Below are 25,977 nucleotides of genomic sequence, written 5' to 3'. Positions count from 1 at the left end.
AGACTGAAGCCAGTGTTATACCGAGGTCGCTGTGATTACAACAGTTGCGGCAGGCGCCGCCCTGAATTGTTTGGGCTTGTGCTTAGGAATGTGAGCTGATAACTTTAGAGAAGGCCGAATAAGTTTTTCCCTTTCAGTGGCCCTGCAATGGACTGGCAAACTGTCCAGGGTGCCCTATGAGGATAAAGCGGTAGATAATGCATGGATGATGGGATGTACAATGGGCTTTGAATTTCTGAGCCGTGTGCACAGTGCAGCTCTGTGGAAAGCATGACCCATGAGTGGGTGACAGCTACACAGCTACTGGAGTAATAAATGATCACTTTATCATGTTTATTTCATGTGTTTTTTATGTAAAGTCAATGTTCAGGCATAGAGAGCACAGTCCTCCACTAAGCCCCGATCACTTTGTCACCTGCGTTTTGTTCTTCGGCGTCTGACATTTTTACATTTTTGATACAAAACTTTACCTACTTATAGCTGTTACCACTTTTTTTTTTTTTTTAGCTGTTAACCACCTTACATAAACATGACATCCATCCTGATCTGTTAAAGGGACACTGTGTTGTATTTATGGGTTTATATAACTCCCAAATCCACTCTTTTATACATATTATGTGTTCCTGCATTGTCTAGTCGCTGTATAATAGTTTTTGTTTCATTTTCGTAAAAGTCATGTTAAATAACATGGTCGCGGGCCGCGGTTGCATAGCCACTGTTAGCAGCCAGACGCCATGTTTCTACCGGAGCCTGTAAGGACAAACGCGAGAGAACAAATCAAGCGTCTCTTTACTTGCAGCGGAAGTCCCGCCTCCACTCTCTCCGCTTCGTCTGCTACGGCCGCGGTAGCTCCGCCCTCTCCCTCGCCTCACGAACCTCATCTGCTGACACGGAGAAAGACGACGAGGACGACATTTGACCGGCTGAGGATACCGTAGCGCTCAGGGAAGGGAGGGGGTGAGCAGAGGAGCAGTTCTTTGTTGTAAATTTCAGCCTCTCCTCTAGATGGCACTATAAACTACTTACTTCACCTTTAAGATGTCGCTGAGATATATACATCTGAATTTATGAAACGGAACTGAATTATGTTAAATTTAAATTGCAGCCAAATAAATAAATTTCAAATTGATCCTTCAAACACTGTGTACAGGACTTTGCTGAGAGAATGACACATTTAAAGACAATCCCATGCCGATGAAAACACAACTTTCTTCTAATTATTATATATACAATAAATTATCATATAAGATTCAACAGCTGCACGGAATAGAAAAAGAGTTGCAGAGTGCAGAGTCCACATAGGTGCAGGGATTTGAATGACAGGTCTGGGTGTTCCCTGTCACAGTTGACATGCTGTTTAATTGTTATACTAAATACTTTAGGGTTGAGAGTTCAAATAAGAGTAAAAAAAAAGAAAAAGAAAGAATCAAGAACAAATAAATAGAATAAAGAAGAAGAGATACAAACTATAAACATAAAAAGTGACACCTCTTCTTTTCATTAACATGATACTATCAAGCTGTCATCATACTAATGAGACATGACATTAAAAATGATAACGTATCATCATTTTAATTTGCTCGTAAAGCAAAGTGGCAAAAGTCACACGCACAAAATAAATAAGGGTTTAAGTGACAGTGGTGCAGCTTCTTCACATAGATGAGATGTTTTCAACCTCATGACACATACGTTTTTACTATATAGCCTCATGGTGCAGCTACAGGCCAATCCCAGCTGACAAAGGGCGAAAGTCAGGGTCAGAGGTGGAAAAAGTACTAAAGTATTGTACTCAAGTAAAAGTACCAATACTTTGATGAAATATTACTCAAGTAGAAGTAAAAAGTAGTTCATTTGAAATGTACTTTAAGTAAAAGTTACTTAGTTACTTTGCGTGGGGTGTGAGGGGAGTAGAAATATGACAAGGGGTCAGAAATCCAAAACTATTTTGGAGCTCACACAGGATAGTACTTCGTCCTCTATGTTAACGCGCCAGTTCTGGTGATAATCACATCATCATCCACCTGTACAATACTTACACATCATATGCAAATGCTACGACCGATGATGAAAGGCTGGAAAGCATTCTTTAAATCATTGACATGCCCTGATTAATAATTGCCCACATAGCCGGATATATAAAAAGGGTGTGCGTGCGTACGTGCTTGGAGACCAAAACCTGGTCCTAATGAGGCAGAACCTCTTTTCCACAGGAACTTGTTAAGTTTAGGTTCAAGATTTTGAATTATGGTTAGGTTTAAACGTAGGCATTAACTTAACATTAACCTGGAGATCCCCGAGATCTGTGTTTCCCAAACATTCTACGTATTCTATCAACTTTTTAAAGGTGGCAAACTATTGTGTCCTAAATGTAGCTGCAAACTTCTGTTTTTTTAATGGAATATGTACATAGATGTATAGAGGCCCATTTCCAGTGTTCTAATGGTACATTGTGTTTGCTAATCGCGTTAGAAGGCTATTGGATGATTAGAAAACCCTTGAAAACCCTTGTGCAATGATGTTAGCACAGCTGAAAGCACTTTTGCTGGTTCTTTGACGAAAGCAAAGTTTGAAGGGCAAAATTATTTTGAATAAAAATCATTATCAGTAAAATAAATAATCTTGTCAATGTCTTCACTATATTTTCTATTCATTTTGCAACTCTTTTGATGAATAAAAGTGTGACTTTTAATGGTATTTATTGGTTGTATAGGTGACCCCAAACTTTTGAAAGGTAGTGTAAGTGCATGATTTAGCAACTCATTTCCATTCTCATCTGTATCACCTAATACCATGTTGAATTGGTAAGCAAAATGTTATTGCTAATTGCTAATTGCTAATGCTAAATGAATTAAAACATGTCAAACATAAACAAGTAAATCTGAATGAAAAGGTTGGGAAAATTGTGAGAAATTATGACATCATTATATCTATATGTCTATATATATATAAAAGAAAAACTTCCCTGACTGATATACATCATCCATGTTGCTGCAGTTGTTGTGTGATGACGCTGAAGTAGGAACATTCCATCATGAATTACAGTAAGCGATTAGAAGATCCTGATGTCCAACATGTCATGTGATACATGACGGTGCAAAGCCTATCTTCTTCTGCAGAATACTCATCTATCTGATCTAATCTAGCAGAATACTAAACAATAATCACCTGACTGGAGACGTACAGCGCCACCTACTCCTACTGCTTATCTTGGCCAACCAACGGCCACATTTTTCATTGACTATTGTAGCTAATGCATTGAATACTTGATAAAGTTTTTTGTGAAAATAGTGACATAAGTCTGGTGTGTGTATGTGACAGCAAATCTAAGAATGACAGCTTCATGTACAATGTTAACTGCAATCTTAGCCCCAACAGGAATAGTTAGTTTTCAGGAAACTATCAGTTACTTCTTCAGATCTTTATCCTCCCACAGGAGGAAGTAAACAGCAAACAGACACAAACACACGAACGATGAATGTTCTACAACGATGATCCTGAATAGTATCAAACTTAAAGGAAATAAAACATCAACTAAAACGTCAAATAAAGTGCTGCACTAGGCGTCAAGGTTGTTAAATATACTGAGAGCATTTTTCTACAGAAAAAAAATTCAACTTAAAATCTGCAGACCGCATTGGTGACTCATGTAAACCTACCTGTCCTTGTCCATAAAGGATTTTACAGCCAGTGTTGTTATGACAGAAATATGTTTGGGACACGCATAAACCTGTGGTGAGCAAATTCAGATAAAGTCCACAATCGTTTTTATTGCTTAACCCAGTTTTCAACAAATGTACTCAGAAAGGGGTCGTACCTATGTTCCCCCGGGTCACATGTTCCCCGTTTTTCCCAAAAAAGGTCCTATGTTCCCCACTTTGTGGAAGCCTGGGTGGGGAGCTCCAGGGTAAAGGGTCAGGGTTAGGGTAAGGGTTGGGGTTAGGGGTCCTATATTCTCCGGTCACATAGGATCCTTTTTTAGAGAAAGGGCCCTATGTTTCCCGGTCACATACAAAGCGGGGAACATAGGACCCGGGGAACATACGGTCCCCTAAGAAAGATGCGACAGCCACAATCACAAACGTCTTTGTGCTGCATTGTTGTTCACAAATGTTGAAACCCTTGAACTACAGTATATCTTGATTTTTTATTTTTATTTTTTTTAAACGGCACTGTAATTATAGTAATTATACATTGAGTTTGTATGTGAAGTGTAAATGTAAAAGCTATGGAAAAGAGTTGGCTAGTTTAGCTTAGCATACTGAAAGAATGCTCAAATCTAAGCAAGCTTAATGCAACAACAAAACGTGTATGAGCACATGAAAAGCTCACTAAATCCCACATTGTATTTATACACAGTGAAATAAATGTGGAAAAAATAACAATGTGTTTTAAATCACTTTAGCCCTGTTTTGGCCAAGACAGAGATCTGTTTAGCTTAGCTTAGGTTAGCACACTGAGTGGAAACGGGGTCATACCTATGTTCCCCGGGTCCTATGTTCCCCGTTTTTCCCAAAAAAGGTCCACTTTGTATGTGACAGGGGAACATAGGACCCTTTTTTTTGAAAAAGGGTCCTATGTTCCCCGGTCACATACAAAGCGGGGAACATAGGACCCGGGGAACATAGGTTCGGAAAAAGTTAAAAAGTGCTTTGCAGGCTACCACAGTTATAACCACAGTTGTGTTTGTATTACATTAGGTAGAGAGTCTGGAGAAGCTGAGTAATTAAGGCACTACATATGACTTTAGTCATTAGAACAAAATAAATCATGTGACAGTGTTAATAATGTGGCTGTGGATGTAAATTTATTAACTTTGACTTGAAGCTGAAGCTAGCTGACATTTGAGATTTGTCAAAGGCTAGTGAAAAAGAGGAGTTAAAAGGAGATTTAAAAACAGACATGGAAGAGTCTAATGTCCAATTTGCACCAGTAGATCATTCCAATGTTTAGGAGTCGCAAAAGCAAATGCTAATCCCTTCTGAGCAAAGTCAGGAGCAGCTAATCAGCTGACCTGAGTGAACGGATAGGTGTGTGAGGCCATTAAGGGATTTAAAAACAGAACAAAAAGATTATTTTTAGTGCCGGTTAAAAGACTTAAATCCGCATTTGCACCAGCTGACGGGTGACGGACAACCTGTCAAACCCACATAAAGTGCATACAGTAATAATCCAGAGAGGTTTATTGTTTACATGTTGCTTCAAAGTGCTGCCGCGAGAAATGTGGCTTTATTTTGTTCAGCTGCCTCAATTATAAGCAGATTAACTGAAACATTGCTCATAAAAAAAATTTGGTCCAACAATCTGACGGATGTTGATAAGTTGACAAGTGAAGTGTGTGTTGCCAGGGAACTGTCAGTACAGACTCATGCTTTTTTTTAATCATTGCTAATGTTCAGTAACAGCTATTCATCTGGTAGCATGAAGTCAATTGAATATGCAATTTTCACGCCCAATAATGCGGTTTACGTAAACTTTAGTAACTTTCTTCTCCTACCCAATGGCTAGAAGACATCATGGCATACTTAAAATTGGAGAAAATTAGATAAATCAGCGGACAAAAACAGAAAGTGTGGGGTCCTTTCTTGAATACATTCCAGACCCTGTAAAGACTTGATTTCTATGTGGCACTTTGCTCATACAGTCTTGAATACACTGGCATTGACTGGGTGTGATGTGTAGTTGGCAAAAAAAATGACACAAAAGCACGACAGAGGCAGAAGTTAATTCAAAGGATTGTTCCGTTTACTTGATCAAAAAACAGTCAGGGGTCAAAAATACCAGGGAGTCAGTCCAACGAGGCAATAAACGGCAGGCAAGAATCCAGAGGCCAGATCAGATAGACCACAAAACTAGAAAGTGCTTTGAAAAAACTTAAGACAATCTAATTTGTTTCTGTAGTTACGTCTGCAGAGGCGCAGCTTGTGAACAGGCAAGTCAGGCAACTTACAGTGTAATGCATACCTAAAGTTTATATATATATATATTTTTTTAAGCTATTTACAGTATTTTATTGTTATTTACATTTAAACTTTAACATACTATTTAATTACAAGGTTTTTCCATGTTATTTCATTCATTTCGGAAAAAAATATTTTGAACTCATACATTTTTCGTTGGTGTCAGACTCACACTGGTTGGAAGGGCCCCCTGGGAATTTTTGCTTAGGGCCCCTACAGACTCTAGAATCGCCTCTGTACGTCTATGTCCTTATAATGCACGTGCAGTCCTGTGCTTTGCTACATGCGAATAATAAAGTTTACATGCTGTGGTTTTCTTGTCGTTGTTGAGACAAACAGCTACAAACTGAGCTGAAAAAAAAGCAGCTCCATTGTTTGTTGTGTTGCATTCAATGTCGTTGTTCATTGCCGGCGCCACGGCCGTCGGACACAGCCTACACTATACCTACAAAATAAAGGTTCTCAGTTGTAACACAAGCCTGACGCCGGCTTTGCCATTCCAAACCAAACTGTACCACGATTGAATCACTCCATAAAATCAATTAGTAATTATGTCTTTATCGATTTCGCTGCACTGTTGCCACAAATTTGGAAACATAAAAAAATGTGAATTTTTTTAATGTTAGTTTTGACCAGATATATTTGTGAATTTTGTGATATTTACTTCTCTTGTGAAAATATAATTTCAGTGTTTAATCTGAATAAAAAATCGAAATGTTAAATATTACATATAAATGTTAAATGTTAAATATAAATGTTAAATCTAAATATAAATGTAAAATCTAAATGCTAAATATACATTTAAATCTAAATGCTCAATATAAATCTAAATGTTAAATCCAAATCTAAATCTAAATGTTAAATCTAAATGTTTTGTTTGAAAATAAATATTTAGCTAATAAGCAAATTCACACTTTCGCACAACGAAAACACTTCTGAACATGTTTTTTTTTTGTTATTTTAGGTAGTTATTATCACGATAGTATGTTTTAATTCAATATTTGATTGTATAAACACAGCCTGACCTCCTCGAGCTTTTAATTGATAAGTAAATATCACAAAATTCACAAATATTGCTGTAAATCTGGTCAAAACTAACATTAAAAAAATTAACATGTTTTTTATACATGCTTTTTTGCTAAATGTGGCAAAAAGTAGCTGTTATTATAGCATGCACAACGTTACAATCGGCGCCTCATAACCTTTCGGTCCTAACTCAGGATCCAGATCCAGTTTCCCCCATATTTCTTTTGTCCACCTTTTCCCCTTCCATCCCGTGAGATGTCCTGTGCTTTGCTTTACACACTTAACCCTAGAACACTGTCGCTCAAATTCAAAACACCATCACTAACACATAATAATAATAAATACACCCAATAAAAAGTACTTGTCCTCAAAATATATCAATACATGACAAATTTGAGTAGTGTTCTTTTATTTTAAACTGTGTCATGTCATTAAAAAAAATCATTAAGGTGAAAACTTGGTTTTCATGAAAATCACATACATTTATTTGCACCCAGCAATGGTGTTCTCGGGTTAATATAGTTTACATGCTGTGGTTTTCTTGTGAGCATGTGAACTGCTAAATAATTTCACAACGATGATATCAGAGAAGCAGGAAGGAGTTCGAGGATGTTCGACCTCTAATTTCGATCCACTTGATCCAGAACCTTATTGATCTGTGAAGAACTTTACTTCCTTATAGCCTTAACCGTCTTACATAAGCATGACAACCTATGACTGATCTATTAATCCTGACTGTATCAGATCCGCATAAAACTGTGTTGGTAAAGTGTCTGATCATCATACAGGTACCAAAATTCTGCCCAAATCCAATGAGTTTAAACAGTTTTGCCCATTAAATAAAAGATCGGAATTCATTAAAAAATTTCATAATTTTTCTATGAAAGAAACTGTGGCTGGACTAAAAATAGCTCAATGTTGTTTTATCTTCTTTTTGCATTACCGAAAGCTATCTGGATGATGTACCATGGATGAAGTATCAGACAAGGTAAGTGACATTTCTGAATGACACTGGCATGCAACATCAGGAGTGTGATGGGTGTGTACTGTCACTGAGTTCTCTGAAATCCCTGCTGCAGACACGGCTCCCTGACGCTGATCTTGGCCCCGTGTCAGGGTTACACCTTTTTAAGCTAAAGCCTATTTCGTAGAATCATAATCGTGGACAATGCTCTCTGTTTGCATGTACTCAATTTGATAATGCCTTGTATCGTGTAAATATGGATTCACAAGTTGTGTACACGTTGATACGCGTGGCAGATGTGACAGTATGTGATAGATGAAAGACGAGGTGAATAGTTTTGTTTTACATACAGACTGTGACTAAAACAACGACACCCAGTTAAAAAAAAGAATAGATACTGATAAAAAACAAGCAGTAGACAAATAAGAGACAATTATAACAAAATCTAAAATTGAGACAATTACATCAATGCCATTAGAAATAACTATTTATTGCAGTTGAGGATGAAAAGCTCACTGGCCACTTTGTAGAGTTGGGGTTGGGGACTCTTTTAGGAATTAGGACAGAAAGGTTATTATTATCATCATGATTACTATTACTACTACTACTCCGATTAATACTACTACTAATACTACTCTTACTAAAAACAATAATAGCATCCGGTCTAGGTCTGGATCCTGCAGGAGTCACGGTCACAGGTAACAAACACATACACACACCAGACTTATGTCACAAACAAAGGCTGTAGAGGGGATTGGACAAAATTATTTGGCGACAGCTGTCAAGTATAGAGGTCAGGTGTTTCACTCAGGCTTTGGGCTATAGGCCTTTTATCTCCAAGGACAATCTTCACACTTCACACAATGCTTGTGGCAACAGTTTGAGGAAGGCCCTTTTCTAGTCCAACATGACTGACCCTGTGCACAAAGCCAGAACTATAAAGATATAATTGATCATTTATTTGATGCCGTGTTTCCATCGTGCTACAGTTTGGTTTGGAACGGCAAAGCCAGGGTCGGGCTTGTGTTACAACTGAGAACAGTACCTTTACTTGGTAAAAATAGTGTGGTTTAGGCAAGGGGTCTCAAACTCAAATGACCTGGGGGCCAATGCGCATCTATCGTGGTCAAGAGGGGGCCGGGCCTAGAGAACAAAAAGTGTGGGGAAAAAAAACAACTTTTCACAATATTGCATCATGATATCACACGTATACTTGATGCAAAATGAATGTGTTAATATCAAAAACAGACATTTATTTTAAATTACGCAAATAATAGTGTGGACAACTGTAATTAAAATCTGTGCCATGCGTGGCTTAACAAGTGTATTTATACATGTAATTGAATGTTGTATATGATACATTTAATAATGGGATAATTATGACCAAATGTCTTATTATTACTGTTATAAAAAACATTGCTAGCAAACATATGTTATATTCTATCTCTTCAGCTGTGCCTCAGCTACGCACTGTGTTTGAAACGGTGAGGTCGTGGGCCATGTTTTCACTATAACATGACATTAAGGAGGGGGCCGCATGTAATCGATTGGGGGCCGCATGTGGCCCCCGGGCCGCCAGTTTGAGACCCCTGGTGTAGGCTGTGCCCGTTGGTCGTGGTGCCGACAATGAACAACGACATTGAACGTAACAGAACAAACAAAGGAGCTGTTTTTTTTTTTTTTTTACTCTTCAGTTTGTAGCTGTTTGTCTCAACAAGATGTCAAACTTTGTATGAGAATAGACTCTGGGCGTTTAAGAAACACCGGTCACAAGCTTTTCTGTTTCTCTGGTACCTAATGTACCTAATAGGTAAAACAAATATGTTCCACTCACTGGAAACACACCATAAGAGACTTGCTGATGTCGTCTGTCCCAATATCAACATTCATGTTATAGCAGCGAGAGTAGAGCATCATTTTTACTCTCTCACTCGTGTGCACACACAGATTCTCCTGAACAGACAGGACATCAGTGTGTATTTGAATAAAGTGTGGGAGAAGCCAGCTCCGATCATGTGTGATCATTGGAGATGCAGCCAATCAGTGACGGGATGTGCTGTATGCCTCGAAAACATGATGCCTCCAGCCATGTCTGTCGCATGAACTGAGACATACTAATACTGCTGCTCCTGTTGCCATGGTAATGTTGTTTTTTTTCCGACATCTGCATCGTCAGTCGGCGATTACCCGATAAAGGTTTTCTTGAGAACGGCATCGCAGAAAAGTCTGTTAGACCAGTAAAAAATACCACAAATTTGTGGAGAATGTCACGTGGAAAGTCAAGGCCTGAGTTCAGGGTCAAATACTTTTCTTAAATGAGATATTCGTGTAATGAGGTAGGTGCAGCACCTGTCGACATTGACTGCGTTGTGTGATTTATGTCTTGTGGCCCCTATAAGCAGCTGCTCACCTGCTTTGTAATTGGTGCTGCCTCACCGGTTGAGCATGTTTTGTTTCTTTGTCTTATGAGTGTCTCATGATGTTTTTTTGACGTCAAAATATAAATCTGGAACATTGTGTTAAGAGTACACTACACCATTGTCGAGGTAACTGTTAATTAATCTAGTTCTCAGTGTGGTGTGGTACATTAATCGATTTATTTGCATCTTTTGTTGTATCTCTCACACACACAATGTATCACAATGTACCGTGATGGGTGATCCGGGCCATGTACACAAATGCCAGGAGCCGCGTGCAACAGACAGTTCAGCGAGGAGTTCGGTGTTTCTAGTGAGGGTGCATCAGGGCTCAGTCCTTAGTACCCTGTTGTTTATCCTCGTCCTGGAAGCCCTGTCCCATGATTTCCGCACTGGGGTCCCCTGGGAGCTCCTGTATGCCGAAGACCTGGTTGTCATCGCAGACTCCCTGGAAGAGTGCATCGCAAGACTGAAGGCGTGGAAGTCGAGCATGGAAAGCAAGGGCCTGTGGGTTAACATGAAGAAGACAAAGATCCTGATATCAGGCCAGGGCCTGAACAAACTGAAGGATACTGGTTCTTTCCCATGTGCTGTGTGCTGCTCCGGGGTTGTTGTTAACTCCATCCAGTGTACCAAATGTGACTTCTGGGTACACAAGAAATCCTGCGGCATAAGAGGCAGGTTGCTAACCGTGCTGAACTACATCTGTCCAAGGTGTCGAGGGGAAGCCAGGCCACTGGACGGTCGCCCAATAACCCAAGTCACAGTGGATGAGGCGGTGCTGGACGTGGAGGCCAGCTTCTGTTACCTTGGGGACATGCTCTGTGCAGGAGGTCGTTGTGACCTTGCTGTTACTACCAGATGCTGTGTTGCTTGGGGAAAATTTAAGAAGCTTCTGCCCATCCTTACTTCCAGGCACTTACCCTTCAAAACCCGTGGCAAGGTGTTTAACTGATGTGTACGTCCAGCCTTACTTCACGGGAGTGAAACCTTCGCCCCTACTGCCCCTGATCTGCAGCGACTGCGCCGAAATGACCGAGCCATGATCAGCTGGATCTGTGGTGCCAAACCACAGGTTGAGGCACCATCTGCTAGTCTACTTTCTAAACTAGGTGTTGCAGACATCTCCTCAGTGCTGCGGTCAACGTCGTCTCCGGTGGTACGGACACGTGGAAAGAGCTAGTGGCTGCATCAACACTATCACAAAACTGCAGTTACCGGGCAACAGAGGTCGTGGTAGACCAAAGATATCTTGGATTGAGTGCGTAAAGAAGGACATTAAAGAGTGTGGCCTCACCAACGTGGACCCGCTGGACAGAGCCGCTTGGAAGCGCTGTGTGAAGACTGGCCGACTGCTGCCAACCCCGGCGTCAGGGAACCCCGCAGCAGTATAATCTAATACTGGATACTACTACTACATTATCTCAAGTCACTGTAAGTAGATAATATAATCGAAAGCAGAGAAGCCCAACAATTCACACAATGAGCAAGGCATCACGATGTGTTTGAATATTGTGGTTAATCAGTGTGAGTGCATATGAGGGATTGCTTTCAGCACGTTCACACCACTCAAGTTTCCCTGAGGCTTTGGAAACTTTACCCAGAATTTCAAGTTCACTTGAGATGAATGCAGTGGTTTAGTCAATGTGGTATGCAAGAAACTCCATTGATCCAGGGCCAGGATAATAGGTGGTGACATTTGTTATATTTATTGGAAAGCTGAAATTTGTTTTGGATTCTCTGTTCTGGCAAATTATGCCATGTATCCTTATTTTAGCTTTGTTAGTTTTGGTTTGACTTGGTAAGGTTAAATTAGACTGAGCTCCTTATCCTATTTCATACAGGATTTTTGATTTGTTCATTCAGAATAAACAGGCATGTGTTGAGTTTTAACTGTCTGTAATTGTTGCCGGTGTTATTGTTTGAGAAGTTGTTTTATTCTGTTAATTCTGGAATGCTGTTTGTAACTGTGTTTCAAAAAGTGATATTCCAATAAAGTTTGTTAGTTGAAAACTAATGCTAGTACAAATGCTAATAAGTATTATTAGTATTAGTGTAGTGGTGGTGATATATAAAATGATGCACCTGGCTGAATATTTAGATTTAAAGGTGAAGTAAGTAGTTTATAGTGCCATCTAGAGGAGAGGCTGAAATTTACCGCGGCCGTAGCAGACGAAGCGGAGAGAGAGGAGGCGGGACTTCCGCTACAAGTACAGAGACGCTTGATTTGTTCTCTCGCGTTTGTCCTTATAGGCTCCAGTAGAAACATGGCGTCTCGCTGCTAACAGTGGCTATGCAACCGCGGCCCGCGACCATGTTATTTTTCATGACTTTTTGAAACACTACGAAAATGAAACAAAACTATTATACAGCGACTAGACAATGCAGGAGCACATAATATGTATAAAAAAGTGGATTTTGGGTTATATAAACCCATAAATACTACACAGTGTCCCTTTAAAGGACTGATTGAGTATAGAATGGATGGTAAAGAATTTAATTTCATAAAATAAATGTACAATTTAAAAGGTCCAAGATTCCACACCAAATGTTTAAACACTAACATTAAACATAAAAAAGTTTGAAAATCCTTAAATCAGTATTTGAAATAGAAATGTTGTATTTGTAATTAAGAGTTTGAAAAAAAAAAAAAAAAAACATTCCTGGAAAAGCTATGTTGACAGAGGTCTGAGAAGATACATGTGACAGTGTTGACTGTTGGTTCACCTGTGTGACTGTCTGAGGCACATGACGGCGTGTGACATGTGCACAAATGAAGAATCATGTGAGGCACAAAGATGCTGTTTGTCAAAGTGAAGTTTCTGTCTCTGCTGCACTTCATAACATTGCAGCGGACGGGGTTATCGAAGTGTCAGATCACCGGAAGGAGTGTGCGTTTCGTTTTCAGTCACTGAGAAAAAGCCGACTGGCTGACGCTCTCCTATCGCTGTGGCATCTTTTACTTACTGTACCTGCAGGGTTCCAGGCTGATTAGTCACTCTCCATTGAGACACAGTGTAATTGCAGAACAGTTGACAATCATATTAAAAAACAATAAATTCAAATGTAATTTTAAGCTCTGTTGTCAAGACCACTTGCACACAAGGGACCTTTCAAACATACCATAGACTGCATAATGGAATGGTATGTTTGCAAGTATCTCACAACTTTCAAGTGTCACCAACATAAATGATGGATTGTTTCTTTGTTTGCTTTTGCAGCGAAATCGACTGTAATGTACACCAGGTAGTGACATGGATATATCTGAAAAATAAGGTTTATCTCGTCTTCATGAAAACACACAGAAAAACAGTAAAAATTCAAAAGACTCAAACTTTCCATAGGATCTCTTCTTGCACTGGAGGCTGTCATTAAACAAAATAGCAATAGCATGAATTGATGAAGCTTCGGTCACATTGGGCCCCGGATCTACTTTGGAAAAGTCAGGAAAAACATTTGCCTTGAAGCCTGGACCCGGAACACATCCCTCCATCTTTGATTCAAATATAACACTATAAATTGCATTGATTGTAGTTGTGTTATTTACACCAAACCAGTGTCAATCGTGTTCTGTTTTTTAAACCTTAGAGAGCAGTAAAATGACAAAAGTGTTAATTTGCACTTTCACAACAATTGTTGTGATACTGAACTTGGATTAAACCAGTTTCATGACTTTGGCTTTTAAAACGTGTAACGAATGATGTTTTTTTTGCTCTCCACACACTAGGCAGCCACTTGCTTAGCTAACTTGCTAAGCTAAGATATCAACCGTATGCGACTATACATGGCGTGACGAGCGTGACACTGGAAGACTGTGAGGACTGTGATGAATTCAACAAAGCAAGTGTATTTCCAGTGAATAGTCAATTTGAGAGAATTCACAGACAGGTTTTTAAGCATATCCAGATTGTAGCTAGATTATTTTTTGGGCATTCTGGACTTTTCAATCCGAACGTCTCGGTCACTCCGATTGGATGTCAAAGTGTTTTTCGGCACAACTCGAATGAGGCACACAGTGGAAGACATCAGTTTAAAAATCAGAAGAAAGTTTGTCCATTTTGTTTAGACTTCATGTTTTTCCGGGCGTGGCCTGTAACGATAGAAAGTCTAGACTAGACAATGTCAATATGGTCGGGAAGATCAGCTTCTGACCGGTTAAGGCTTAGAAATCCTGATTTGGTGAGGTAACGCACGGCTGCGCTGTGTCTAGTCTTCCCGTGCACAAGTGTGTTTCGCTCTCTCGATTGCAGCAACAGCCATAAAGGATGTATTGAGACGTACGATATAATGCATTTCCTTCTTTCAATCCCTCATTTTGCACTTGTTTTCAACTTCTCTCTCAACAGTCGTACATGCAATTGGAAACTTGAACTCATCATTTCAACATCTCGTTCATACCAGGTCACTGCAGCATCTCGGATTGGCCTCAGATTGATTGGCAGAGGACAACAATCCCACTGCGGTTTCTCCAATTTTGTAAATGTGTTTTTATTCGACTGTTGACTTCCCTGGCTGAGAAGATGTCCTCTGCTTCCTGCTTCCTGCTCTGTTGCCCAGGGACAACAGATATACAGACAACAGGTTAAAATAAATAATAAGCACTGGATGCTGGGTAGGATTGACAAAATGGTAAATTAAAAATAAGTGTCTGCAACAGTTGATGCTCCCACCGCAAAAAGTTACCAACTAAGTAAACTAACTGAGTAAAGGGCTTTTTAACTGTTGTGCAGACACTTTTTTCTATTACTGTATCAATGACAGGAGGCCTGCTGCCATACTTGGTGTCATTTTCACAACGAGGCCAGAGCCAAACAATAAAAGGGAGATACATGAAAAGCATTGTTGTTTTTGAATAGCTGTGATGCACTGACCCATCTCTCGTGACCTGTAGATTGACAGGAGCTGGTTATATCTCCAGCGGCATCATTCTGGGACTCTGTGGGCCCACGAGTGAAGCACAGCATGTGACAGGGGACATACTTAAAATAGTTGGGCAGATAAGATCTGTCCCTCTGTCACATGTGCAACCACGATGCAACAAAAAATATTTAAACACAATTGTGTAACATTTCTGCATTGATGCCTTCTGATTGACAGCTATTCACCATTTTCTCATATTAAAACAACAGTCTGTCTTCATTTAGACGAGTGTGATCATAACGCGCAGTTGTTTAATCAAACATAGCTTATTTTTCTCTCCAGTGATGACACTTTCCATTCATTTATTCTTCCTTCACTCGTTGCCACCCTGCAGCTCGATCATCCTCGTTTGCAGAATGCAGAAGCTTTTGCATTAAATTATTTGGAAATTTGGTTGCACTGGTTTCCACGCAGGGTCGAGGCCTTTTTTTGAGCAGACATTGTGTTTTTTTGTGGGGTCTTTGTCTCTTACTGCAAGACGAAGGACCTCCAAATTCGTTTAGTAGTCCCAACTGTTCCATTTTTTCCCGGTACCCTTCGCTTGGTTTACCAGAGTAATGGTACGGTACAGGTGGAGCAAAACGCCACTCCCTTGTAACTGACGAAGAGACACAAACCGAGTAGAAAAAAAAAATGGTACTGTTCTCAGTGGAAAAACAAGCCTGACTTATCGTTCCAAACCAAACCAGCACCATGACGGAAACCCGGCCTAATTGGCGTTATTATGAAAGACGTTACCTTTCACAGAAGGGCTTGTTGTGTCTGGGATCATAAGCAGATCCTTTCTTTCTCCACGCTTCAGCCTTTCCATCGCATCGGTGGCAAGTGCAAAACAGACGTTCCTCCTTTACTGCCATCATGCATTCATAACAGCATATAAACTACTTTTATTTAACCCTTATTAAACAATAGTATAAATAATATAGATAAATACTAAAAAAACTCTTGAGTAAGCCTTGTCATAGGAATGTTAGATAATGAGTAGGACACCATGAGAAAAACAGATATTATCTGGAACAAGAACAGCAATAAGATGTACTTTCGATGACCCCTCTCCCTTCAGAGGGAAATTTGCCTGCAGGCATCGCACAAAAACATCAGGCTTAGTGAGTTAATCCAGATACATTATTCTATGATACAGACTAAAGTTGATGTGACATCCACATAATAATACTAATAATAAATCCAGTGTGATGACTTGTTAGGTGATTGATGAGGGCAGGATCATCCCTATGTTCCCCGCTTTCCCCCAAAATGACCCGGGGAACATAGGACTATATAATTCTATATCTTAAAGGGACACTGTGTAGTATTTATGGGTTTATATGACACAAAATCCACTTTTTTTATACATATTATGTGCTCCTGCATTGTCTAGTCGCTGTATAATAGTTTTTGTTTCATTTCCGTAGTGTTTCAAAAAGTCATGTAAAATAACATGGTCGCGGGCCGCGGTTGCATAGCCACTGTTAGCAGCGAGACGCCATGTTTCTACCGGAGCCTGTAAGGACAAACGCGAGAGAACAAATCAAGCGTCTCTTTACTTGTAGCTGAAGTCCCGCCTCCTCTCTCTCCGCTTCGTCTGCTACGGCCGTGGTAGCTCGCCCTCTCCCTCGCCTCACGAACCTCATCTGCTGACACGGAGAAAGACAACGAGGACGACATTTGACCGGCTGAGGATACCGTAGCGCTCAGGGAAGGGAGGGGGTGAGCAGAGGAGCAGTTCTTTGTTGTAAATTCCAGCCTCTCCTCTAGATGGCACTATAAACTACTTACTTCACCTTTAACACTAGAACCGCCAACTGCCGTTCATTGGACAAACTTTGATTTTCATTTGTGCAACAGAAATTATTTTCCACACTGGTAAAAAATAATGTGGAAGAGGTGTAGCTACATGCAGGGGGAAAATGTCAACATATGATATCAAAAGAAAAAAAAAATGTTTTTTAAAGCCAGTATTTAGGGAGCACTCTGCTGTTTCTCTCAAGATTACACATAGGTCTACTTTAGGCCTATAAGAAGAGTTCCACATTGGAAGATCTAATTAGTCACCAAAACATTCAACATAAATTATGATTAGGCTATGTATCTTTATTATGTAAACATTTATTTTTTATAATTTTATCAGGCCACTAGGGGTGCATCGAAGGCATAGACTGATAATCGTTAGGAGTAAGCACTGGAATTAATGTGTTTGCGTAAGAAAAAAAAAATGCTATGGTGCATAAAATGTTTATATGGTAACCCTCCATATTATTCTTTACCCTTCAGGTAGCTCTCAGTCTCAAAAAGGTTGGCGACCCCTGGCATAGACGAATGTCGCACAATGCAGCAGTTATGGAGATTATGGTGGAAAAAAGAATCCATATATATTATTGGACCTGTTAAGGAAAAGCCGGGAACATAGGTACGCTCCGACGGCAGAGGTAATTGTAATGAAATTATTATTATAATTATTGAGACGTGACAAGTGGGTGAACTGAATGAATGCATGAGTCAATGAAAACATACCCTATAAAGCATTGGTTCTCAAAGTGCGGCCCGGGGGCCAATGGCGGCCCACAGAACCTTTTCTGGCGGCCCGCAATGAATTACAGTTAGTAGTTTAAATTCAGGAGGTGCTAAGCTTGTTAAATGTTTATTGGAAATTACTGGATACAGACCAATATGTGTAAACTGTAGATATGCAATCTGGTCATTAAAATTATTACAAATGGGTTTTTTTTTTCCTTTGGACGACCAAAGTTGGGTTCCTAAATTGGCCCTCGGGTATCAAAACTTTGAGAACCCCTGATATAAAGGATATCTAATGGGTGAAAAATAGGATTTTAGTCAAAACCAAGACAAAACAAACAAAAATAAATAAATATGATTTGTGATACTGAATCAACTCTGCCCGCTGTGTGCCATCCTCATCACATATCTGTGCAGGATCTCTGTTTCCTGTGGTGGGACCTGCATTCCCATTTGGCCATGACTCAAAGGCAGAAGACACATGCTTGCAAGTTAAGGAGTGGTTCTATAGCTCACAGACTCCTAATTTCCACCCACTGCACGAGTGTGAGCTGCAACGTCGTAGGGGCACACCCCTGCAAATGTCACATAAATACCTGCTGAGATGCTCCTGGGAGGAGAACCCTGCCCAGCAGCCATCAGAGGACTATCACCACCATCATCATCATCGCCATCATCATGGGGAACTGTTTAGATATCTTGAGGAATTTCTTTTGCGGGACAAAGAACACCAACGTGCGTGTTAGTTTGCCGGCCGTGTGTTTTGTGTGGCAGATTGCGATGATCGTGCTGTTTGGAGTTTTCATCCGATACGATGAAGAGTCAGACACCGGGCGCTGGATAGCGCTCAAGGAGCACGAGAACATCACCAGTGACATCGAGAATGACTTCTACTTCAGATATCCCAGTAAGTACAGCAGTGTAATGATAAGGAAGAAAATGTAATATACATTATAGATGTTAAGTTACCAGAATATTCAACAGTATACTTGAGATCTGTATAATATGCATAGCTTAAAACCCATTTTTACTCTTTCAAACCAGTATGAGACACTGATTTTACCTGTTTTATTGTTTGTTTATGTCTTATGTTTCTATAATTTATTTATCTCTTATTCTTCTTCTTATTATTATTATTATTATAATTATATTTTATTATCTCTGATGTATTGCACAATGTTTCAGCTCTTAGATTGCATTGGATATGCAATTTCAGTCAAAATGTAAATGTAAAATAAGCAGATTTATATTATCCATGGTGAAACATGGTGAAACATATTTGTCACAGCTGCACTGGATGTCACCTTGACATCACATGATAATACTGCAGGTATGAAGTGTTCACATTCGTAAAAAAAAAAAAGTTTCACACCTGTCATTATCTGGTTTTACTGCCTTTCTCCAGGCTTCCAGGATGTCCATGTCATGATCTTTGTAGGCTTTGGATTCCTCATGACTTTCCTGAAACGCTACAGCTTTGGCGCCGTGGGCTTCAACTTTCTGATCGCCTCCTTCGGTCTGCAGTGGGCCCTTCTCATGCAGGGCTGGTTCCACTCACTCGACCACACCACTGGAAAAATCTATATCGGCGTTGAAAGGTGAGTCCACTGTGCAGTCATAAATGTGTTATGAAAGTAAAAGAATGGATCTGCATTCTTCAAACCAGTCCAGGTCTGGGTGTGGAGCGTAAATATGTGAGATTTATTGATTTTGCTGGAGGCCAAACATGACATGTCAGCATGTGAGTTAGACTTGACTTTGTGACTGACCAGTTTCAAGTTCTCATACTCATCGCATATTTGAGATAGCAGACATAATCTCTGGAGTTTAAGTGCAAGGATAAACAACCCAAAACCAAATCAGGACAAAGTAGAAATTCAAATTACTCTACGTGAAATGAAATGTGTGGATCCAAACAGTTTGTCTGCGCCAGTTTTACTTTGGATCCTCACAGGGAATTTGTTGATTATGTTTGTGTCCACTGACATGAACTGTGTCCTTGTCTCCTACAGTCTGATCAACGCAGACTTCTGCTGTGCCGGCTCTCTGATCGCCTACGGCGCTCTCCTGGGCAAAGTCAGCCCTGTCCAGTTATTGGTTGTCACCTTGTTTGGCGTCACGCTGTTTGCTGTGGAGGAATTCATCATCCTCACTCTGCTTCACGTGAGTCTCCACAACAAAACACAATCATCCTACCCCCCCAAAAAAATGTCTCTAAAATTGCAACCACAAGGTTTGTGAATACATCATAGTAAATAGAACACTTGTGGGATTCGCTAAAATGTGTATATATCAGTACATGCGTTACTGGTGAAGAGTAAATGAACATGGCGCACAAATTTTTTTAAAGAATTCAGGTTCGCCTGAAAATAAATCCGCCATTCTAAATCAGCCATTCTAGGATGAGTATCTACCTCTTTGGAATGATGCAGCTGCAGCTCTAAACTTCAATCAAATCAAAGTACAACATGTGGACATCATCTCTGAAAAGTTTGATGTTGATCAAGTGAAGCAGAACAAAATTAGAGAGGTTTTAGTACAGAAAGTACAGGCGAGGTCACATTAGTGACACACACTATTAGTGTTCAATAAAACAGTTCATGGCTTTATTTCAAAGTTCCGGCAGAATTTTTATGTATTTTCCATTCCACAATCAAACACTAGATGGCTCCATTGAAGTCCGTCTGACTTCCTGTTTTTTGTTTAGAAAAAATGACTTTTTCCCAGATAAACACAAAATGTCAGATTCATTTTACAGTTGTCATTCAGCAAACCAATTTCTATTGTCTTTAACCTTTGGATTTTATCACCGTAATTGCTTTGTCGTCGACTGCTTTGACATATACCATTAGAAACAATGGAGTCTCAGCTTTCATTGAGCCATCGGGAGTGTGTTTTGGACAAGGTATTGGAGCGTTTGATCCAGAAATGCGGCGAGTGGGTTGACACAGCGGTTCCGTGCGAGGTTTGATATGTAATGCGTAATTTAGTTATTTGAGCTGTGTTTGTCACATTTACAATAGGTTTGATGCCCAGCGTCAATGTTCTCTCAAGTCCCACTTGGGGGACGTTCAGGTTTAAGGGGTTCAAACCGGTTTTTAAACCATCTTAAATCTGTTTCAGTGGAAACGCAAAACAGGGGTGAACAAATAATTTTTTCCTTCGTCTGCTTCGTTTTTTGGCAGCAACGGAAGACGAATCTGCATTTGCACAATGCAGATTTATTTTCTCAAGGCTAAATCTCCAATCTTCACTTTTATTTTATTTTACCTCATTTACACAAGTGATTTCTCAACATATCCACAGTGCAGAGATGCTGGTGGCTCTATGGTCATTCACTGTTTCGGAGGATATTATGGCTTGGCCATCTCCTGGGTTCTATATCGACCCAAGCTGCATCAAAGCGGTCGCCTCAATGGCTCGGTCTACCACTCTGATATGTTTGCGATGATCGGTGAGTAGCTGACTCTTTTGTACAGCATTTAATTCCCAATCTCCTGAGTTTCTAGATCCACGTCTGTTTTTGCTCGACTGTTAAACACTCAGTTGTCTTTTCACGTCACAGGTACTCTGTTCCTGTGGATGTACTGGCCCAGTTTCAACTCGGCCATCACGGACCACGGTGACGGACAGCACCGAGCAGCCATCAACACCTACCTCGCTCTGGCCTCCTCTGTGCTCACCACTGTGGCCATCTCCAGCATGTCTCAGAAGGGAGGGAAACTAGACATGGTAACGCTCGAAAAACACCGTGGACAAATGTGTGTCATACGTCTGTCACGTATATAGGCATAATTTTGTTTACCGTGCGTTTCTACCTGACAGGTGCATATTCAGAATGCCACACTGGCTGGTGGCGTCGCCATGGGGACATCCGCAGAGTTCATGATCACTCCTTATGGGTCGCTCATCGTGGGTTTCGGCTGCGGCATCATCTCCACCTTCGGTTACCTGTTTGTCACGGTGAGGCCGTGGTTTTTGTTTTGGTTTTGTTTGTTTTCGCTCCAAACTGACTTGATTTGATAAGATTCCTGACATTGTGGCCAAAAGGTTATCGCGATGAAACGTTCAGTAACGTTCAGTTAAGATAATCATCGTCACATGGTTAGAAATAGATTATTGGTAACGCTTTCTTTTACAGTCCCCTAATTACCTGGTATTTAGCTGGTAAATTCATGGTAACACCAAAGTGTTACTAGGTAATTACCAATGGTAATAAGAAAGTAAATACAGTGAAACTGTTGCCAAAATACTGGGCATTTACCTGGTAACTATATAGTTAATTATAGCGTGTTATTACTGCTGTTAATAAGAAGGTATGTACAGCTAAACTATGGCAAAACTATGGTAAATGTAAGTGTATTATTGGGTTATAAACTGGTAATAAGCAGGTACCTACAGTCCCCTAATTACTAGCTATTTACCCAAGGGGTAATCTAACAAACCTAACCCTAAAAATGTGTGTAATTACATGGAAACAAGCTTGGCTTTCTTTTACAGTACAGTTTTACTTTACTTACCGAGTACATTACCGTGCATTACCCAGTATTTTGGCAACGGTTTCACTGTATTTACTGATCTTATTACCCTTGGTAATTACCTAGCAACACTTTAGTGTTACCATGAATTTACCAGCTAAATACCAGGTTAGAAGGGGACTGTAAAAGAAAGCGTTACCAGATTATTTCCTCCTTTAGAAAGTTTAAAAAAAGGCAGTATGAAGGAATTAGTGACATCTAATGGTGAGACTACAGATTGTAGGGCTGCTCCCTACTTTTATTGTCAGCATTAGCCATTAGCCGACTTATTGTCGGCATGTTGACAATTATAATTTAAGTATTAACAGGCATGAAGCTCGATTTCAGTCGGACTAAGACATTAAATCAGTTGTCTTAATGTCAAGTAAACACACGTTCGACTAACATCAAAGTTGATGATTAACACGATTTTCTCCGCCGCATGTATACCCAGTATAATAAAATACATTATTGTCATTAACAATTACACAACAGTTTATAATGAGTGTTTGAGCTATTCATTTTACAAAAAGCATGACACGCTCACTGCGTACCACAGTAAATGACAGAAGAACCAGGTAGTAAAGAGGACTCACGGGTTCAGGAAACTATGGTACGCTTATACAAACATACATATAGAGTATATTAGATTTTTGTCCATTTTTTTTTTTTTTTTTTTTTGTCTCCTTAATGTTAATTGTGGTTTTAAATGTCTTGAAAACAAACAATATATATATATATTACATGCATGGATTATATATTATATGTTTATCACATATGATAATAATGAATTTGAATGCTACTGACTCAGTATGTATTGGATGACTATGACCAGGTGAATGTACACATATTTTAAATATTAATTTCTTTAAGAAAGGTGTAAACTAATTACACAACAGGTAGCGTCTCATTTAAGTGCAGCAGTGAAGGAAATGGAAAAAAATATAGCAGTTGCCCTGGTGCAGTAATATCAATTGGGAGGTGCTTCCAGCAGGGGGCAGCATTGTGCCTGCATGTTTGTTCCTGCAGATCTGAGACAAATGTCAAAACCCATTTTGGAAATGAATTTCATGTCTTTTCATTTCATTTAATCCATGGTTACCAGATCAGTAATGAACCTGTGGTTATGTTTCTCACTCTCAGCCTTTCTTAGAAAAATATCTCAAGCTCCAGGACACGTGTGGTGTCCACAACCTCCATGCGGTGCCTGGGATGCTCGGTGGCTTCATAGGTGCCATTGTTGCTGCATCAGCCACAGAATCTGTTTATACTAGAGCTGGGTAAGTGACAGGAAACTGTGTATGTACATCTGTTAGTTTGTTCTCACTTTTTGACATTTTTATACTATACATAATATACATAATACTAAAACATAATTCCCCTGTGGTACTTAATTATGTTTGAAATGCAAACAACTTTTAACGCACCTTTGTTTGATAAAATAAAGGCATTTTATTTTATTCTATTCTATTCTAACTTTAGAAATGCTGGGAAGTCATTTATTTAGCAATATGTAGTAGCGCTGCAACTGACGATTACTTTTGTAATTGATTAATTTATCAATTATTATCTTGATTAATTGTTTGGTCCATAAAATGTCAGAAAATGTTTTTTTTTTTTTTTAAAGTGTTTGTCAAACCTGGAAACGATGATGTTCTTGAACGTATTGTTTTGTCTGTCTAGGTTGGTCAACACATTTGACTTTGAAGGAAAGTTTGAAAACAGAACTGTTGGAACTCAGGGAGGTTTCCAGGCTGCCGGCACGTGTGTGTCGATTGCGTTCGGAATCGTTGGCGGTGCATGTGTCGGTGAGTGTGAAGAAAGTGTCATCTATCTATCTATCTATCTATCTATCTATCTATCTATCTATCTATCTATCTATCTATCTATCTATCTATCTATCTATCTATATACAGAGGTGATTCTAGAGTCTGTAGGGGCCCTAAGCGAAAATTCCCAGGGGGCCCTTCCTTCCAACCAGTGTTCATCACCATTATGTTATAAATAATCTGACACCAAAGAAAAATGTACGAGTTCAAAATATTTATTTTTCAAAATGAATGAAATAACATGGAAAAACCTTGTAATTAAAAAGTATGTGAAAATATAAATGTAAGAACAATAAAATACTCTAAATAGCTTTTAAGAAACTTTATAAACTATATAAACTAAACAAAAAAAAATACATTACACTGTAAAGAACCCACATTATAAAACAATATAAATATATAGAACAATAAAATACTGTAAATAACTGAAAAAAAACATGTATAAACTGAGTAAAAATTATCTATCTATCTATCTATCTATCTATCTATCTATCTATCTATCTATCTATCTATCTATCTATCTATCTATCTATCTATCTATCTCTCTATCTATCTATCTATCTATCTATCTATCTATCTATATACAGAGGCGATTCTAGAGTCTGTAGGGGCCCTAAGCGAAAATTCCCAGGGGGCCCTTCCTTCCAACCACTGTTCATCACCATTATGTTATAAATAATCTGACACCAAAGAAAAATGTACGAGTTCAAAATATTTATTTTTCAAAATGAATGAAATAACATGGAAAAACCTTGTAATTAAAAAGTATGTGAAAATATAAATGTAAGAACAATAAAATACTCTAAATAGCTTTTAAGAAACTTTATAAACTATATAAACTAAACTAAAAAAAATACATTACACTGTAAAGAACCCACATTATAAAACAATATAAATATCTATATCTATCTATCTATCTATCTATCTATCTATCTATCTATCTATCTATCTATCTATCTATCTATCTATCTATCTATCTATCTATCTATCTATCTATCTATCTATCTATTTTCTAATCTATAATCCTGTCTTATTTTTCTTTCAAAGGTTTAATCCTGAGATTGCCGCTCTGGGGCGACCCTGCTGATGACAACTGCTTTGATGATGAAGCGTACTGGGAGGTGAGCGTGCTCTTCTGCCACTAGATGGCGCTCGTGTCTCGTATACGTTGTATAAAGAGGTTGCAGCTTTTAACAGTGAGAAATCTCACTACTGTGTGTGTGTGTGTGTGTGTGTGTGTGTGTGTGTGTGTGTGTGTGTGTGTGTGTGTGTGTGTGTGTGTGTGTGTGTGTGTGTGTGTGTGTGTGTGTGTGTGTGTGTGTGTGTGTTAGGTCCCTGAGGAAGAGGAGTCCATCCATCCCATTCTGGAGTACAACAACCACATGGTTCACAAACACCAGGACATGTAAGTACATACTGTACATTATGACAACACACTCACACACACACACACACACACACACACACACACACACATGCCGTCCTCTCGTCCATTTTTTCCCCTAAACTGTGGTTTGTTTGCACAGATCCGAGTCAAACTTCTCTGTGGAGCAGAGTTAGAGCAGCTGAGCAGGAGATCGACCCCTCGTCGTCACGTCACTATGAACTAACTGTGAAACAACACACTGAATAATGACGGAGCCTGACACTAGAAAACAATGAGAGGCTCCACATCCAATGACAATCACCGCACACTATATGCCCGTTCAAAAACAGAATCAGTCTGGTTTTTGTCCTGTTAAATCAAAATCAAAATTAGATTTTACGTTGTTAATTATTTTTTTAATAATAATTTGTTATTACTGTATTGTGGAAGAAGCTTTTCTTAAATCT

The 25,977-nt window shown here is 39.3% G+C and overlaps 1 protein-coding gene across 1 annotated transcript; it reads left to right on the top strand.

The window, feature by feature from the left end:
- Window positions 1–18,476: 18,476 nt before the first annotated feature.
- Window positions 18,477–25,704, top strand: LOC310937016 (ammonium transporter Rh type C; the record flags this gene model as incomplete). The annotated part of the gene is made up of 11 exons (XM_083901202.1): window positions 18,477–18,705; window positions 19,204–19,396; window positions 19,811–19,961; window positions 21,105–21,252; window positions 21,364–21,530; window positions 21,624–21,761; window positions 23,459–23,595; window positions 23,999–24,123; window positions 25,192–25,265; window positions 25,476–25,549; window positions 25,671–25,704. The coding sequence occupies 11 exons, from the start codon at window positions 18,477–18,479 to the stop codon at window positions 25,702–25,704; spliced, it is 1,470 nt and encodes a 489-aa protein (XP_083757328.1).
- Between the last annotated feature and the right edge of the window lie 273 nt (window positions 25,705–25,977).

The sequence above is a fragment of the Microchirus variegatus genome (assembly GCF_963457635.1).
Source record: "Microchirus variegatus genome assembly, chromosome: 14".
Lineage (NCBI taxonomy): Eukaryota > Metazoa > Chordata > Actinopteri > Pleuronectiformes > Soleidae > Microchirus > Microchirus variegatus.
The sequence above is the reverse complement of the archived record's forward strand: the minus strand, read 5'-3'. Positions and strand labels throughout refer to the sequence as shown.